At 43.2% G+C, this 18,196-nt stretch overlaps 1 protein-coding gene and 1 long non-coding RNA gene across 4 annotated transcripts; one reads left to right on the top strand and one right to left on the bottom strand.

Annotated features, from left to right (window-relative positions):
- On the bottom strand, nucleotides 13,799–18,077 carry LOC8061505 (MACPF domain-containing protein At1g14780). Its single transcript, XM_021448792.1, has 8 exons — nucleotides 17,451–18,077; nucleotides 16,572–16,813; nucleotides 15,593–15,794; nucleotides 15,371–15,454; nucleotides 15,086–15,269; nucleotides 14,787–14,956; nucleotides 14,629–14,693; nucleotides 13,799–14,517 (listed from the first exon to the last, which is right to left on the bottom strand). Exons 1-8 carry the CDS (start codon nucleotides 17,763–17,765, stop codon nucleotides 13,884–13,886), a joined length of 1,896 nt encoding a protein of 631 aa, XP_021304467.1. The 5' UTR covers nucleotides 17,766–18,077; the 3' UTR covers nucleotides 13,799–13,883.
- On the top strand, nucleotides 14,524–16,511 carry LOC110430800. 3 transcript variants are annotated; one of them, XR_002448165.1, is made up of 5 exons: nucleotides 14,524–14,613; nucleotides 15,381–15,468; nucleotides 15,628–15,769; nucleotides 16,004–16,318; nucleotides 16,431–16,511. It is a non-coding gene; the product is annotated as an uncharacterized LOC110430800 (long non-coding RNA). The 3 variants fall into 3 exon arrangements; XR_002448163.1 differs by lacking the exon at nucleotides 16,431–16,511 and having other exon boundaries at nucleotides 16,004–16,400; XR_002448164.1 differs by lacking the exons at nucleotides 16,004–16,318; nucleotides 16,431–16,511 and having other exon boundaries at nucleotides 15,628–15,941.

The following is an 18,196-nucleotide window of genomic DNA, read 5'->3' as shown; positions in this document are numbered from 1 at the left end:
GCCAAACTTGTATAGGAAACGAACCAATTATACTCATAGATTTCTTGTTTTGTGAAACAATCCACTAAACATTTTGACATGACATACAAGCTCACAAAATAGTATATATAGTATGATCAAATTTTTAGTATTGTCAATATGACAATATGCCTATTCTGCCATGGTACGTTGCAACAAGCTTGAAGTGGCCACCAGGAGTATTCCATGCCGTGGACCCTAATCCTGTGTTTTCTTTCATGAATTCTGCATGTTTTTTTATGAAAATTCTGTGTTCCAGGGGCCTAAAACAAATTGACCTTTCAGCTCAAACCGATAAGCCCTTTGGCTCCTGTATTTCATTTGTATCCTTGGGAAATGGCCATTACAATTTGGAATTGGACCTTTTTAGATTTGGGTATGATAAAGTTAATTCTTTTTATTATTATTCGCTTGCTATTGAGTGATTTTTCTAAAAAGAATCATATTTTGATTTACCCAGTTCCATTAGGTCACTTTCCTTTAGGCCTTCTAGAACCGTTTCAAAATTATTGTGCAATTAAAATGCACCATTAGATGTCCTAATTGCTCTTTACATTAAAAATTTAAGAAACACTGCATCTGTACTTTTCTGTATATGGTTGTATGGTGCCTGTCTAGGCTCCTTCTCATTAATACAATAGGCAGCTCCCCTGCCGGTTTCGTTTCAAAAAAAAAAAGAAACACTGCATCCTATAATTCCATCAAATTTGCAGTGCTCCAGTCTATAGGGAAAAATATCAATGAAATAACCATATTAGTATGTTACATGTACAGAAATAAAGTGTTCCGAGAATTGGGGCGATAATATTTTTTGGGCATGCAATGTTGAAGGAACATAATAAAATGTTCGAAAATGCAGTCATGATATTGTCCCACTTTTTCCATCATGTAAGGGTGAATGTGAACTACTAGATTTTATGGGTGACAATAAATTAATAGATATAAACAAATAGCCCGTTCAAAGTTTTTATGGTTTTACAAAGCTCTTTCCTGTGGGAAAATCTGCCCACCCGTTAGAAATCCTATAATTATCACGGAACTAAAAAATTGAAGAAACATTAATTAGTAGACAATGTCAGTCAATAATGAGATGTATGTGGTGACTATTAAAATTTCAATATCTGTCGACGTATCTATAACTCTTATAAAGCAAAACCCCACTATCTGTTTCTCTTGACATGCAATGCGTCCACCTCAGCAGTCCACTATCATTTGCCACTATCAATTTCTCCTGACATGTAAGGTGTTCACCTCAGCAATCTATTATCATTTGCATTAAAGTTAACTAGCACAAGAATTATGACATCCGCATCAGCGAGACACATTATCCACTATGGATACAATTTTTATGATTATTTTAATAAAAGAGTTATATATTTGTATTCATCCTTCATACCTGCGGCAACACGCGGGGAATCCTCCTAGTTCTTTTAAGTTCAAAGACATAAGGTAAGCTTGCTTGAGTTTACATGGCCTTGTTTAGTTGACCCCCAAAACTAAAAACTCTTCAAGATTTTTCCGTCACATCAAATTTTGCGGCACATGCATGAAGCATTAAATATAGATGAAAACAAAAACTAATTGCACAGTTTGTCTGTAAATCGCGAGACGAATCTTTTAAACCTAGTTACTCCATGATTGGACAATATTTGTCAAATAAAAACGAAAGTGCTATAGTGTCAAAATCTAAAAACTTTTTGATCTAAACAAGGCCTGAGTATACATATATGTACATGTCAGATATATACTATGTGCTTAAAAAAACTAATCATTCCAAAAAAAATGACATTCCAGTTTTGTCATTGTTTAGGTTATATTAAAACCATGTTTCCCACAGCTTCTCGATTAGCTCCTGAAGCCATTTTGTAAAAGCAAATGACTTCACTTAAGGAGCACCTTAAATCGCACTCTCATAAAAGATATGTGGTGGGTGAAGCTAAATAAGGGCTTCACGTCAATATAGTGGGCCGTACATAAAGTCCTATGAGAACATATTTTAAAGACCGCATAAAGCTATTTTGTCAAATAGTTTTATCAAAATGTCTTCAACTCCATCAAAAAGTTGTTCATGAAACTAAAGGGGAAAAAATCCAATGCTAAGCAGAGTCATCCCAAACAGGTCTAAGTTTGACAAAATTTACACATGAGATTATTTACATTTATCATATTAAAGGTATATGATGAAAATATTTTTCATAATGTGTCAACTTCTGCGGCGTGGTTAGGAAAAAAAACACTACAGTTGCTAGATCGCAAGAGTGAAAAATGAAGAGAAAGCGACAAAACAAAAGAAACAAAAGGAAGGAAGAGCAATACTAGTCAATAGAGATCCGTTCTTCTCGTGCAGTAATTCCTCGCAGACTGTTTAGCCTCGGCAGATATATGCCCCAGCATGCCCCTGAGCCTGAGGCCCTGATCCCTCTCTCCTTCCAGAGTTCCAGTCTGCTTGCGGCGCCGTGGCGGAGGCCGTCGAGGTCAGCTCTGGCAGGCCAGCATCCTGCGCCGTGCGACCATCGTGTCTCGCCGTCGTTCGCCGCCGAAGGTACATTATCCATCCTCATCAACTCTTTGATGTCGATCCTTTGGATTGTGGTGAGGAGCCAGTACTCGGAGACAGGAGTAGGAGCATTTTTCGCCAAGTAGCTTTACCTTTGGGGGGATGTTTTAGGGCGGCACGATTCCTTCTGGACACAAACACAACGGGGGATCTTTCACTATTTCCGATCCAGCGAATGCCAAGTGTTAGGATCAAGTGGCGCCTGCACTTCGGCACACCAGTTCAGCCAATGCCACACAGTGGATCCCACACTCGGGGATTGATAATGAATATTTGAGGGCAGGAAGACCCCTATCCCACGCCAAATAAAAAAAAATCTTAACATGCACAGACAGATGTATTATGAGACATCATCGGTTTAAAACATGTATTAAGAGCCTCTCCTAATGATGCATGTAAGGAGCCTACGGGATACATTCTGATGCCAGGTCCCGAGGCGCTTGAATAATGTATGAGTAGGTGTGGTCGTCGGAGGCCTTAGTCTTATTCTTAGGCTCCTGTTCCTCTTGAACTTCTTGTTCCTCCTTTTCCTTCTCGCCCTTGGGAGCGTGCGTGTTTGTTTGTAAACTTTTCTTAATGTGTTAATAAAATCACCTGTAGGGGCTGAGGCCCCTCCAGTTCCATAAAAAAAAAGACGGAGATAAGACTATGTGATGCGGTGTGCAGCTGTGAAATATAAGACGCCACAACAGTGTGCCTGGAGACGGTTGGAGAGCATGAAAGACCGGCGATGTGGTGGCACCGCTGGAATTCAACGGTTGTACCTGATGTGTTCAGCAATAAAGCCCATGACGCTCCTATTAAAGGTCTCACTGAAGATGAAAGAGAGCAGAGAAGGAAGAGAGAGCTTGAGTCATATATATATAGGAGCGGTATGGACTTCGTTGTGTACACGTCAGGGACAATTGTTGAGCTCCAATGGCGCCGGTGCACCTACTCTCCAACCGTCTTCAGGCACATTGTTGCAGCGTCTTTTATCTCACAACTGAGCGCACTGCATCGCCATGTCTTTCGGCATAGCCTCTGATGGCCACACACCTACTCATGCATTACTCAAGTGTCTCGGAATCTAGTGTCAGAGTATATCCCGTAGGTTCCTCGCATGTATCATAGGGAGTGGCTATGCACGCTTTGAGCTGATGACACCTCACAATATATGCACCTATGCATGTTGGGGTATTTTTATTCTGCGTGTGGTAGGGGTCTTCCGGCCCTCATGACTGATAATATATTATCATTCCCAAAGTGTGGGAGCAAATTGGTTGGTACAGTTTAGCATCAAACGGAAAAATCTGTGTAAGCATGCTTTGTTGCAAGGTCTCCGGCCCAAACTGCCAACCCTGCACCAGAAGCCATATGCTGGCGATTCATTTCTTTTTTTTTTTAACTGCAGAGTTTGTCATTGTTAGGATAATTGTGGAGGTAAAGATTTTTTAACTTCATGTTTTTGACATAAATATTTAAACTACCTGTACAAAAATGTTTTTGCATCCCGTAGAAATTGACAACAATGTCTTGGCCCTCATCCGGATATATCAGTGTTATACATACTACAGAATACTCATCTTTGCTAGTCTGTAACCAACCACCTCATGCGTCACGGTAAAGTTTTCTTGCATTTTTTCCCCTCTCTATCCTCATATCTGAAACTTGATCAAATATTTGGCATCTAGACAGCTTCTAATCAAAAGAATCAACTAGAAAATTTTATATCTCATCAGAAGCCACAAGTTAATGTGTACAGATTAAAAAAATAAACAAACTGTAATTCAATTACTAATTTCCAAAGCGTCCCATGTCCATGCTAGTTTAGTTTTGCTACCGGTAGCGATGCCTTGTTGCCTATCAGTGCTGGTTCCAATGGTCCGGTGCAGAGATGAGCCAGCAGGGATGATGAGTGTTTTGTTATACTATCATGAACTCTTCTGTTTTTGTTTGTTGAAATCACTGGCATTACTTGTACTTGGTTTTATCGCTTCCATATATAAAAACAGACGTTAATTTTTGTTTTCAGGTAGCACCACGTGTTGTGTTTGAGTTGACATCATCTGAAAGACTGAAATAGGCAACTCCAGCTGTTGGGATTCTATCTGTACATTGCAAATACTCCTCGCTGAACTGCCCAAGCAATCCTCAATTTTCATTGGATGCCCACCATGCAGTTTCCGAAAGACCTCACGGAGACAGAATACAAAGTTCACCTGGTGAAGGTAGATAGATATTCAGTAAACAAAGAGTACCTCAGATCTGTGGCGTTGTATAAATCAGAGTATATCTCCTATGGGACATATGACGCGGCTGGATATGACTGGGAAGTTCGTTACCATCCATTTCATCCTGATTTGAGCAAAGAGTGGATAGCATTTCGGCTTGGGCTACGTAGCAAAGTGTGTGAGAAAGGGGTGAAGGCAACTAGAGGTCAGTTAGTTGATGCGACCGGAATTCTCCCAAAATTCGGAGATCAGCGTGCCACCTACAGATACACAAAGCTAGAGGAGTTTTTTCTCGAATACGCAGGAGATCTGCGTATCATTTCCATTAAGAAGGAACAAAATTAAGTACAAAGACCGACTGACCAGACCGGCTGGCTGGCTGCTCAAACTGGGCTACATGATTGAAACAAAAAACGACCGTGGCGCAAACCGGAGGGAAAGGTTAACTCCTAGCTAAGACTGCAAGGCCGGTGGCGCCCGCGTTGATCCAACGATCGACTTCCATCGTGATGAGCTGCAGCAGATCGTTGATGGTGGCTGAGGCATCTTGAAAACACCTGGCGTTCCGCTCCTTCCACACATGCCAAGATACTAGCACAAAAAGAGTGTCAAGCCCCTTGCGCTGTTGTCCGCTTGCCAAAGCGCAGATACGCCTCCTCCAGATGAGTGAAGAGGCAGTTCCTGCAGGTAACTGTTGAAGAGCTTGTAGGATGTGGTGCCAGAGCTCCCTAGTGTCGGGGTAGGCGGCGACGATATGATCGATCGTCTCAGAGGCTTGGTCGCACAGGAAGCAAACATCTCTGGCTTCCAGTCCGTGCCGAGCTCGCCTGTCTGCTGTCCAGTGCCGATGCCGTAATGTGAGCCAGAGGAAGAACCTCACTCGGAGCGGTGCCCAAGTCTTCCAGACGAGACGGTGACCTCGGAAAGCCGTTGCACCATGATGGAGCATTTTGTATGCCGAGCTTGCTGAGTAGCTGCCATTTGGCGTCCATCTCCAAACTAACATGTCCGGGGCCTCGGTTAGCTGGACATCCTCCATGATGTGCCAGAGAGCCAAGTACTCCTGTAGGGCTGTTTGGGATAGCCCACCTTCAATCTCCCTTACCCATCTCCTATGCTTCCTTTACTGTTTGGCAGGAGCGCTTAGGTTTATGGACCTTCTGCTGTATGAGGGGCGCAATGTCAAGGATACATTCTTCATCTATCCACTTGTCCTCCCAGAACAGGGCCTGACAGTCATCCCTTAGCAACATCAAAGTTGAGGCTCTGAAGAATGCTTTCACCTCGGGTGCTGTATGTAGTGGCAGCTGACTCCAGGCTCGATCATGGTCAGTCCGCTGCAGCCACAACCATCGCGCTTGCAGCGCAAACCCCTGCAGCTTGAGGTCGTTGATTCCAAGGCCGCCAAGCTTTGTCGGTCTACAGACTGTTGTCCAGGCTACCATGCACTTGCCACGGACGGAAGCGTCATTGCCCACCCAAAGAAATCTCCTACAGGCATTGTCAATCTCCTTCAGCGCCAGGCCGGGAGGCTGTCAGCCATCATCGCATATATCGGCACGGCTCGCAGGACCGATTTGATCCACACTAGGCGCCCACTTCGAGCCATCAAGGAGCCATGACTTGGTGGCAACTTCTTGGTCACCGCTTCCACTATAGAATGCACCTGTGCTTTTGGTATGGTTTTGGTGCTTAGAGGGAGTCCCAGGTACTTGATAGGGAATTGTTGTACTTGGCAACCAAGGATCTGAACGATGTCATCCAGTGCGTCTTCCCCGCCGAAGATGGGCGTTAGGACCACCAATCTTGCTTCTAACACATGAGGAACTACAAAAATTGGGTTATCTTAAAAATGATTCCTTCTCTGTGGAATGCGCAATCAGTGTTTGGAAAAGCCCGCGGGGAGCAGGAGCTAATGTTCACCCCAGTGCTGGATTACCGTCAACCGATTTGCACCGACAGCTTGGTGAACTACTGCAAAGCCAAAAGGGGACTGACATCACACTCTTCGTTTCAGGTGAATCTTTCATGGCACACTGTTGAAGTGTTCCAAATTCAACGTGATGCTTTCTCTATGAATAGCATATGTGCGTGAAGGAATTGCATGCACATTGTATGGCTATGGTTGGCAAAAGAAATGTGGTTGCATGACATTCGCAAGGTCATGGTCTTCAAGAGAGATGCGTGATCTTCGTCATACTCCTTGCGCACAGCCATGGAGTAATATTGTTGGATGACATGCGTAGGCTATGAATAGTCATTTGCTCAGAATAAAGTTCCACCAAGATGACAATATATTTCATTCTCTTGTAAGCCACCGTATGGTGTTGTAACTTGTAACCCGACACTTGAAAATAGTGAGAAGAGTTGCTGGCTGGCGTCCGTGGTTTTTCCCCTTCGCATTGGAGGGGTTTTCCACGTAAATCGTGTGTCTCCGCTGTGATTGATTTCGTTTACTTCATATTTCTATACGTCGATTCTAACAAGTGGTACCGGAGCTTTGGTTGCTGTTAGGGTTCATGTCGACGTCGATGAAGTTCGATCTTCCGCTGTTAAACTACGACACACGGTTCTCGCTATGGCAAGTCAAGATGCGGGAGATTCTGGCACAGACTCATGACTATGATGAGGCGCTGGATAATTTCAGCAAGAGGAAGGCCGAGTGGACTCCTGAGGAGACCCGCAAGGATCAGAAGGCGCTCGCACTAATCCAGCTATATCTTCATAATGATATTTTGCAGGAGTGTTTGAAGGAGAAAACTTGTGCAGAACTATGGCTGAAACTGGAATCGATCTGTATGTCCAAGGATCTAACCAGTAAGATGCAGATGAAGATGAAGCTATTCACTCTAAAGATGAAGGAGGAGGATTCGGTGATGACCCACATCGCTGAATTCAAGAAGATCGTGGCTGATCTAGTGTCGATGGAGGTGAAGTATGATGATGAGGACTTCGGTCTTTTACTTATATGTTCATTGCCAAATTCGTATGCAAATTTCCATGACATCATACTTTTAAGCCGTGATGAACTAACCCTAAAGGAAGTTTATGAGGCTCTCCAGTCTAGGGAGAAGATGAAAGGCATGGTGCAGTATGACGGGTCGTCGTCCTCCAAGGGCGAAGCTTTGCATGTGAGAGGCAGATCTGAGCATAGATACTCCAATGACAGTCGTGACAAGAGCTACGATGGAAGAGGCCGTTCAAAGTCCAAGCCGCCTGGTAATAAAAAATTTTGTGTTTACTGCAAGTTGAAAAATCATAATGTTGAGGACTGCAGAAAACTAAAGAATAAGGAGAAGAAAAACAACAAGTCGGCTGGTAAGGTCTCTGTTGTTGCTGCTGCTGCTTCTGATGATGATTCTGGAGATTGTCTGGTAGTATTTGCTGGTTGTGTTGCAAGTCATGATGAATGGATTCTTGATTCCGCATGTTCATTTCATATTTGCACTAACAGAAATTGGTTTAGTTCATATGAGCCTGTGCAGAAAGGGAATGTTGTGCGGATGGGAGATGATAACCCATGTGAGATCGTGGGAATAAGATCAGTTCAGATCAAGACTGATGATGGCATGACACGCACACTGAAGAATGTCAGGTATATTCGAGGGATGTCTAGAAATCTTATCTCATTGAGCACGCTAGATGCAGAAGGTTACAAATATTCCGGTTCAAATGGCGTTCTAAAGGTTCTCTTGTTTGTCTAAAAGGTGATCTGAATTCTGCACATTTATATGTCCTTAGAGGGTGTACTTTACCTGGTTCTGATTCTATTGCTTCCGCTGTTACTAGTGATGAACCTAGTAAGACTAACCTTTGGCATATGCGTTTGGGACATATGAGTAAACTTGGTATGGCAGAATTGGTGAAGAGAAACTTGTTGAAGGGCTGCACTCCGAGTAAAATGAAGTTTTGTGAGCATTGTATTTTCGGGAAGCATAAAAGGGTACACTTTAACACTTCGGTTCACACCACAAAAGGTACTCTTGATTATGTTCATACTGATTTGTGGGGTCCTTCTAAGAAACCCTCACTTGGTGGTGCTCGTTACATGCTTACAATTATTGATGATTACTCTAGAAGGGTTTGGCCTTATTTTCTGAAACTTAAAGATGATACTTTTGATGCTTTTAAGAACTAGAAAGTAATGATAGAAAGGCAAACTGAAAGGAAGGTAAAATTGCTTCGTACTGATAATGGTGGAGAATTTTGTTCGCATGCCTTTAATGATTATTGCAGACAGGAAGGTATTGTTCGGCATCACACCATACCCCATACTCCACAACAGAATGGTGTGGCTGAAGTATGAACAGAACCATCATATCCAAGGCCTGTTGCATGCTGTCTAATGCCAGGATGAGCAAGCAGTTTTGGGCTGAGGCTGCAAATACTGCCTGTTACTTGATAAACAGGTCGCCTTCTATTCCACTTAATAAGAAAACTCCTATTGAGGTATGGTCTGGTACACCTGCAGATTATTCACAGTTGAAAGTTTTTGGATGCACTGCTTATGCTCATGTTGATAATGGAAAATTAGAGCCTAGAGCTGTTAAGTGTCTTTTTCTTGGTTATAGCTCGGGAGTCAAGGGTTATAAACTGTGGAATCCCGATACAGGAAAAACTTTTATGAGCAGAAGTGTTGTTTTCAACGAATCTGTGATGTTTACTGACAGTTTGCCCTCAGATCATGTTCCAGAAATAGCTGCAGTGTATGCGCATGCAGGTGGAGCATGTTGATGATGATACAGGTGTGCTGGTGGAGCCTATTGATGAGCATGATGACCATGCTAATGATATTGCTGATGATGATGTTCAACAAACTCCTCCTATTTTGCAGCAAGAGGAGGATTTACCTATTGCTCAACGCAAGTCAAAAAGGACAGTTGTACCTCCCAAACGTCTGATTGAAGAATGTAATTTGTCTTACTATGCTTTGAGTTGTGCTGAACAGGTGGAGAATGTTCATGAGCCAGCAACCTACAAAGAGGTTGTTCGTTGTGGTGATAGTGAGAATTGGATTTCTGCTATGCATGAGGAGATGCAGTCTCTTGAGAAGAACAGTACATGGGAGGTAGTACCTTTGCCTAAGAAAAAAAAGACCATCAACTGCAAATGGATCTTCAAGAGAAAGGAGGGTTTATCTCCAAGTGAGCCTCCAAAGTACAAGGCAAGGTTAGTAGCCAAAGGATATAGTCAAATTCCGGGTGTTGACTATAATGATGTATTCTCTCTAGTGGTAAAATATAGTTCAATTCGTACTTTCCTAAGTATTGTTGCTTCACATGATCTTGAGCTTGAGCAGTTAGATGTGAAGACTGCGTTTTTGCATGGAGAGCTTGAGGAGGGCATATACATGGACCAACCAGAAGGGTTCATAGTGCCTGGTAAGGAGAAATATGTGTGCAAGTTGAAGCGATCCTTGTATGGTTTGAAACAGTCCCCTCATCAGTGGAACAAGAGGTTTGATTCATTTATGTTGTCACACAGTTTTAAAAGATCTAAATATGATAGCTGTGTATACATCAAGCATGTTAATGGATCACCTATATATTTGTTGTTATATGTTGATGATATGTTGATTGCTGCCAAGAGTAAGATTGAAATCACTAAGTTAAAGAAGTTATTGAGTAGTGAGTTTGATATAAAAGATCTTGGTAGTGCTAAGAAAATTCTTGGTATGGAAATTAGTAGAGACAGAAAATCTGGTTTGCTATTTCTAAGTCAATAAAATTATATCAAGAAAGTTCTTCAGCGTTTCAACATGCAGAATGCTAAGGCTGTTTGCACCTCACTTTAAGTTGTCAGCTGCTCAGTGTCCTAGTACAGATGCAGAGACTAATTACATGTCAAGGGTTCCTTATTCTAGTGTTGTTGGGTCTTTGATGTATGCCATGGTTTGCTCTCGTCCAGATTTATCATATGCTATGAGTCTTGTTAGCAGATATATGTCTAATCCTGGTAAAGAACATTGGAGGGCAGTTCAGTGGATTTTCAGGTACCTCAGAGGCACAGCAGATTCCAGTTTGAAGTTTGGAAGAACTGATAAAGGTCTCATTGGTTATGTGGATTTAGATTATGCTGCTGATCTGGACAGGCGAAGATCACTTACAGGTTATGTGTTTACTGTTGGCAGTTGTGTTGTGAGTTGGAGGGCTACTTTACAGTCTGTTGTTGCTTTGTCTACTACTGAAGCAGAATATATGGCTATTTGTGAAGCGTGCAAAGAATTAATTTGGCTAAAAGGTTTGTACGCTGAGCTGTGTGGAGTTGAATCTTGCATAAGTTTGCATTGTGATAGTCAAAGTGCAATTTACCTCACTAAAGATCAGATGTTCCATGAGAGAACTAAACACATAGATATCAAGTATCATTTTGTGTGTGATGTAATTGAAGAAGGTAAGCTGAAGGTATGCAAGATCATTACTCATGATAATCCTGCTGATATGATGACTAAACCTGTCCCTGTTGCTAAGTTTGAGCTGTGCTCAAGCTTAGTTGGTTTAGTGGATTAGCCTAAGAGGCTATTTGACGCCAGCAATATTTTTCTCTGTTATGTTCAAGATGAAGGTGTTGATTTATGATACAATATGAATTTGTCTCAAGGTGGAGTTTGTTGAAGTGTTCCAAATTCAACGTGATGCTTTCTCTATGAATAGCATATGTGCGTGAAGGAATTGCATGCACATTGTATGGCTATGGTTGGCAAAAGAAATGTGGTTGCATGACATTCGCAAGGTCATGGTCTTCAAGAGAGATGCGTGATCTTCGTCACACTCCTTGCGCACAGCCATGGAGTAATATTGTTGGATGGCATGCATAGGCTATGAATAGTCATTTGCTCAGAATAGAGTTCCACCAAGATGACAATATATTTCATTCTCTTGTAAGCCACCGTATGATGTTGTAACTTGTAACCCGACACTTGAAAATAGTGAGAAGAGTTGCTGGCTGGTGCCCGTGGTTTTTTCCCTTCGCATTGGAGGGGTTTTCCACGTAAATCGTGTGTCTCCGCTGTGATTGATTTCGTTTACTTCATATTTCTATACGTCGATTCTAAGGCACAAGATCATACTCGCCGCTAGATCTCCCGTCTTCATGGACGAATTCTTTGGGCCGCCCATGAAAGAGAGCAGCTCGGATGTCGTCGATATCAAGGCCATCGAACCAGCAGCTTCAAGGCTATGCTCCATTTCATCTACACCGACACATGCCCCGAGCTCGCTCAACAGCATGGCACCGAAATTGGGCGTCAAGAGTCGATGGCCATTGCACAACATCTTCTTTCAGCTGCCGATAGGTTTGGACTGGACAGGCTTAAGCGCATGTGTGAAGACAAGCTTTGCAGTGGCATCAACGTGGGCATGGTTGCCACGAATTTGGCTCTCGCGGAGCAGCACAGCTGCTCCAGGCTAAAGACCAGGTGCATCAAATTCATTGTTGATTCTCCTGCAAATCTTTAGGCTGTTTTGGCAACAGAGGGTTACAAGCACCTTGTGGCAAACTGCCCATTTCCCATGACTGAACTGCTCAGGTCTGCAGTTGAGAAGAGGTAGGTGTTACTTATTGCTAAAGATTTGCAGAACTTCAGCAAACCTTTTTTTGGAGGCCCCTACACCTTACCCTGACTAAGCAACCTGTGGGCACCTGAAATGCACATTTATGGTATTTCTGCTGCTAGCACTGAAGGAATTTTGCAATAATCCTGCTGTCCAAGCGAGCCAACCTCTTGGAAAATTCAAGTATCTGACATGCAACTGTTGCACTTTGCTGAATTTTTCATTTGTATTGGCATATTATGCTAAATAATTCAACTGTACCAGTCAAATTTTGTGGTATTTGCTCTATCAAAATAACAAGACAATACAGCCATATCTGATGGCTGTTGAATGTTGATATAGAATGGTTTTCAGTCACATAGATGTTTGTTGATGACAAGTGATACATACATTCCATGATAACTGTTAGATGCATGTTTTTTTGTCGTTGACAAGCGTGCCAACGTAACCTCTTGGAAAAATTGAAATATCTGATATGCAACTGTTGCACTTTGCTGAATTTTCATTTGTATTGGCATGTTATTTACTAAATAATTACATTTCATTAAAAATGTTACCTGCCACATTAAATATATCACCGTGAACTATGGAAAAGTGTGAATTTAATTTATCACAATGCATGAAAGGTAATCAGACCCAACAGATGGTTTTTTATTTTATGATAATCCTATTTTCTAAACTAAAAATTGTATAAATATATTTTTACCTTATTACTTTCTATGTGAGGTATTAGGTGATCATAGCCATCCAGATCTAATCGAATGGACAGTCTGCAGTCAATTTAAAGTATCATAGCAAGTATGGATCTTCCACAAAGAAAACTGAATGTTCACAAATAATGGAGCAAAAGACAATGTAGAAATTCATTTCAATATCTCGACCTGCATCTACAAGCTGCCTTTTAGCTGGTACATCATACTTGATTTTTATACTCCGATCCCCTATCCCGTCTACTACAATGGTGCCTCTCAAGCGAGCTGTTCACTTTTTTAATAAAGAGTCTTTTATTAAATTTTTAAGAGCAATACGTCGAGTTCATATAGAGTATTGAAACAGAACTTGCTACTTCTGCTCAGTAAGAAACACATAGCCTGGTAATCGAGCTGTTCATATTAGGGTTTAAATGTTTTAGGATTTGTGATTTAAGTTATTTAGTTTGAAAATGCATGTGTAGAATTGTATGAAAAAAAAGATACTTGCAAAATCTTATAAATTTGAAGTATTTTAAGAATATATTCTACAAGAAATTAGTAGAAAAAATTTGTATGGAAGGCAGTGTAAAATCAAATATGACAAGTATTTTTGGCTCAAGGGAATACCTTTTGGGTCATGACAATTCCTGGGATACAGAGACCATGGAGCAGGCTTAACTATCAAGGTAAGTTATGACTTGATACAATCACTGCACAAGGAGTCCCCTAATTTTGGCCTTCTGCAGATCTGGTTCCTTGTTATAATTTTTTTTTTTGGAAAGGGTAAATTTTGGAAGGGAGTCAGGTTTGATTCTACAACTGTTTTCTCCTAGCAGAAGAAGACATCATGTCAAGAAACTGGAGCAAGCAGGGAAAACTTGACGTGAAGCGAGATCTTCCCCTTTTCAACATCCAGCTTGGCGCCAGTGACCAGCCAGTATCCAGGACTGTCCTGTGGGCCCATGGTCACCTGAGACGTCTCGACAAACTTGAGCAGCCTCTGGGTCCCGACCGGCACCGGTGGTCCTCCGGCGAACACGGCGGAGTCGATGTGAATCCTCGCCGGGTGCTGCTGCTCCTTGTCAACGCCGCCGGCGCCCAAGGACGCCGCCAACGACTTGGACAGGAAGCTCCCTTTCCCCGACAGCCTCGCCGTGTTGTGCGCCCATTTGGACTGCACCACGGCGTGCCCCGGCAGCTGCGTGTACAGGAGCCTGAGGTGCAGGATGTTGGTCGAGTCGTGGACCTTCACGTGCAGCTGGGCGCCGGAGACGATGTACGCCGCCGACGGCGAGCCGGCGCTGGCCCAGCGAGGGTCGTACTTCACCGGCACTGTGCAGACGTGGGCAAACATTCTCCACTGGACCGGCTCATAGTATCGCTCGTCGGAGATCATCTCCGATCCCCGCCATATCGGCGGCTTGGCTGATCTTTCATCGATGAACGTTGGGTTGTTTGACAAATGTTGCAGGTGGATGCCTAACCTGATGATAAGATGTTGGCATGAAGGGTTCCAGGTTAGTTTTATGCAGTGTGTTCAGCCAGGATTCAGAGAAAACCAGAGAACTGGACTGGAATAAGTAAGTTCTGCTTACCGGTTATTTTTCTTGCCCTCCAGATGTAATCTCATCCCGGTGACTGGTAATCTTGGAACAATCACCTGTTTGCGGTTTGCCACACATGGTTAATGTGAGCATTTTTAGTTTATGAGACTTTAGATGTTTGAACGTAGTAATGAGCAAGCATAGTTTACCTCGCTTGAGCTGACATATAGCTTTGAACCTACAAGGCTGAAGTTCAAGGCTGGACTGGCACCTTGTCGGTTTGAGCAGGGACCAAGTGGTAGATCACTGAGTACTGGAGCCCACAATCTGTGGTGCTGGAAGTCCAGGAAGTACCTCAAATCTTCTATTTGAGGTTTGTCTGTTATGGAACAGAAGCATGATGATAAACTTTTTTAGTGTTTGCAACATAGCATGGACGGATAAAGAAACAAAAATAACCACTTAGCCGATGGATTTGGTTTATGTGTGAGAGAAAGACCTTACTTACATCTGAGATATAGGTTGATGGCATGAGAGAGGAAGCCCACGCCAGTTACTCCTTTGAGAAGGGATGTGATGGGCACAAGCTTGAAGTTTATTGCATCTGGCATTGTGGGCACAGTTAGCAGCCACTCTGAGTGGTCGCTCGCCGCTGCATTCCCTCCCCTCTTGGAGTATATCACCGTCACACCCTGCATCAGCTCAGTCCAAACTTATTAGAAATTCCTGGACTCAACATCTCTCCTTACTCGCTGTTAGCTTCTGTAATTTATCAAAATGCTGAACTAAATACCTCTTTGCAGGACACTGGAGTAATCATTCCGTGAAGTCTTTGCTGTGTCACTTGGGCATCAAATACATTAAAGGCCTCAGGGACCTGTTGCCATCCAAGTAATAGGAGTTCCAGCACATTTCAGTTCATGTTCATGATATATCATATTGTGATGGGTGGATGTTATTGAATCCCTAATTAAAGTCTGATCTGGACAGAAATGAACATTCATGATTTGCTAACCTTAAATTTGTGGTCCCTGTTTTTGCGGTTTGAAGGGGGCAGAGTGCATGTCCCAGTGAAGAGCTGGTCACCTAGCCTGTCCAAGTGCTCCTTGATCTCAGATGGGGACAGTGGAGACGAGTTGTCCTGCTTCACATACACCACATCCTGGCCACCCAAACCCAGCCCAACAATGATGTGGGTCCCATACTTCTCGATGAAACTGCTCACAATTTTCAGAAAGAGCGAAATTAGTCTTCAATGGATTGTGCGTCCATCGGTTCATGGCTTGAGTTGTTTTTGTTTAGTCAGTGCCTCAATTGTGGTAGAAATAAATTTTGATAGAAATATACTTTCTTGTTTGCTTCTTCTTGTTTATAGTCCTATACACACTGATGTGACAGCTTAGAGTTGATTCATGCTGATGTGCAGACATATACTCCATGTGTTGGGGACCTGGAAGGTTTGAACAAGTCTAAGTCCTGCAGGCAGGTAGCTAGCTTTGTATGCACCCTTCAATTTGCTGCCGGCTGCTGCTGCTGCTTATTGCCTGGTCTGGTCCTTTTCCCACTAATGCATGCATACGATTTTTCACACCGCATGGCAAACGTGTGGTGGACGGTTTTGCACTCTTGGAAATTAAAAAAAGGACAAAACCATTATTTATTACTTGGTCACAAGACGAGGTTAAGTCAAGTCAAGCATAGCACTGCACTAGCTTGATCACCTCAATTTCACTGTAAAAACGTGAGTTCATATTAATTGGCCCACCCTCATTTCACTATAATAAAAAATACTATGTCTTTTCAATGTTAATGCATGTTTTCTGAAAAGTCATGTCAAATTCTTGAGTGGATAGGTAGCCTGCCAATGTCTGAAGGAAGAATAGAAAACTAGAGCCAGGGTCAGGGTGGTAATGGTAACATCATGAGAGAAGACTGAATTGTGGTCGATGTGCGCGCGGCAACATGAGAGAAGACTGAACTGTAGTCGTCCGTACCTTGCTATGGCTGACGGGTCCCACGCCGCCGGCACGTCACGGACGACGTGGTCGGCGAGGGCGAGCGGGCGGCAGTCGAGGCGGAGGTCGAGGAGGGAGATGAAGTAGCCGTCGAAGGCGAGGCACTTGGTGGCGGAGGCGTCGTCGGCCCAGGAGCTGCTCTCCAGGTCGAAGCACGAGTTGAAGAGCCCCGACGGGATCTTCCCCGTCAGCGAATTCCGGTGGTTGAACACCTCAGACATCTGCAGCAGCTCAACATTGCAATGTATGCTTATTATTTCACTGATCTAAAAAGCTATGGCTGAAAGTATGATTTACTGATTTATCGTGAAAGAAAAAAAAACTACTGACTGACAGAAAAAAAAAAAACATCATTTCTTTCTCGTTGATCGGCTATTCGGCTTCGTCAAGATGGAAATAAATTATGTCACTTTCCTGTAACCGAGTTGCCCATTTATTAGCTAAGCAAGTCACAAGTGTCATCAGGTTGGGTGAGTGGCATGTAGCCCCAACTTGCATTGAGCACTTGATGACCGAAGACTATAATTCTGTACCCTCTGGATGAATGAATGAACGAATGAATGAGAGGCTAAATTCGCAAAAAAAAAAAAAAAAAAAAAGTTGCTGTTTTTCTACCTGATGGCAATTTTTTTTCTTCCAGTGTGAAAGAAACTTGACAGCAGAAGGAAGAAATAATGACTTTGTATCATTTTTTCCAAACTTGAGCAATTTTTTTAGTTCATGGATACGCAACATTCATTGAAATTTGACTTATTTGGAGCCGAATTTCCCACTTTATTATCAAAAAAAAATTTGAATCCTCAAATATTCTCAAAAAAAAATCAAAATGAAGCTGCTATTCAAGTATCAACAGCAAACCTTGTTGAACTCGAGCACGTCGGACTTGAACCTGATCCGGTCGCCCTTGCCGCACTTGACGTCGGCGGGCACATCGGCGACGACTCCAAAGCCCGGCACGACGACCTTCTCCGCCGCCGCCGCCGCCTTCTCGCCGGTCCTCAGGACCAGGCAGCCCCCCGCATCCTTGCAGTGCTTCAGTCTCAGGTCTCCCGTCATGTCGACGCCCCTGCCGAGGCACCTCACCGCCTTCTCCACGGCCGCCGCCGCCGCCGCAGCGCCGTCGCCTCCAGCCATCCTCCCCCAGCCGCCGGTCACCTCTCTGCTCCTAGCCATGTCTTGTTCCGATCCGATGATGTGATTTGTGATGCAACGATCCTAGTCTACTTATATGCGCGCCATTGTTCGAGTATGATGAACTTGTCAAGAAACTTGCCCGGACGGATCCGAAGTTGCTCAAGATGTCAAACAATCAAGCAAGGTTGGTGATTGGAGGCTGAAACTTGTGGCAGCTGGGAACGAGTTTATATAGGGAGAAATACAGCAGAGGAGAAGGGAGAGGTGATGACAGTGGGAACTGAACACAGGGTTAGCCTAGGTTGACTGCGATTTTTATTTTCTTTGTCGCATTCTTGAATGGAACCAAAACCACTTTCTTTCATTATTTTTTTGAGGGCCAAGATTTACCCCTTCTTGATGGGCACCGCCTGCATTGGGTTGTCTTTCTGGACAGCTTCAATCAACCACTAGTTTATTCGTTCAGGACA

This window comes from Sorghum bicolor, chromosome 10, assembly GCF_000003195.3.
Source record: "Sorghum bicolor cultivar BTx623 chromosome 10, Sorghum_bicolor_NCBIv3, whole genome shotgun sequence".
Taxonomy (NCBI): Eukaryota; Viridiplantae; Streptophyta; class Magnoliopsida; order Poales; family Poaceae; genus Sorghum; species Sorghum bicolor.
The sequence above is the reverse complement of the archived record's forward strand: the minus strand, read 5'-3'. Positions and strand labels throughout refer to the sequence as shown.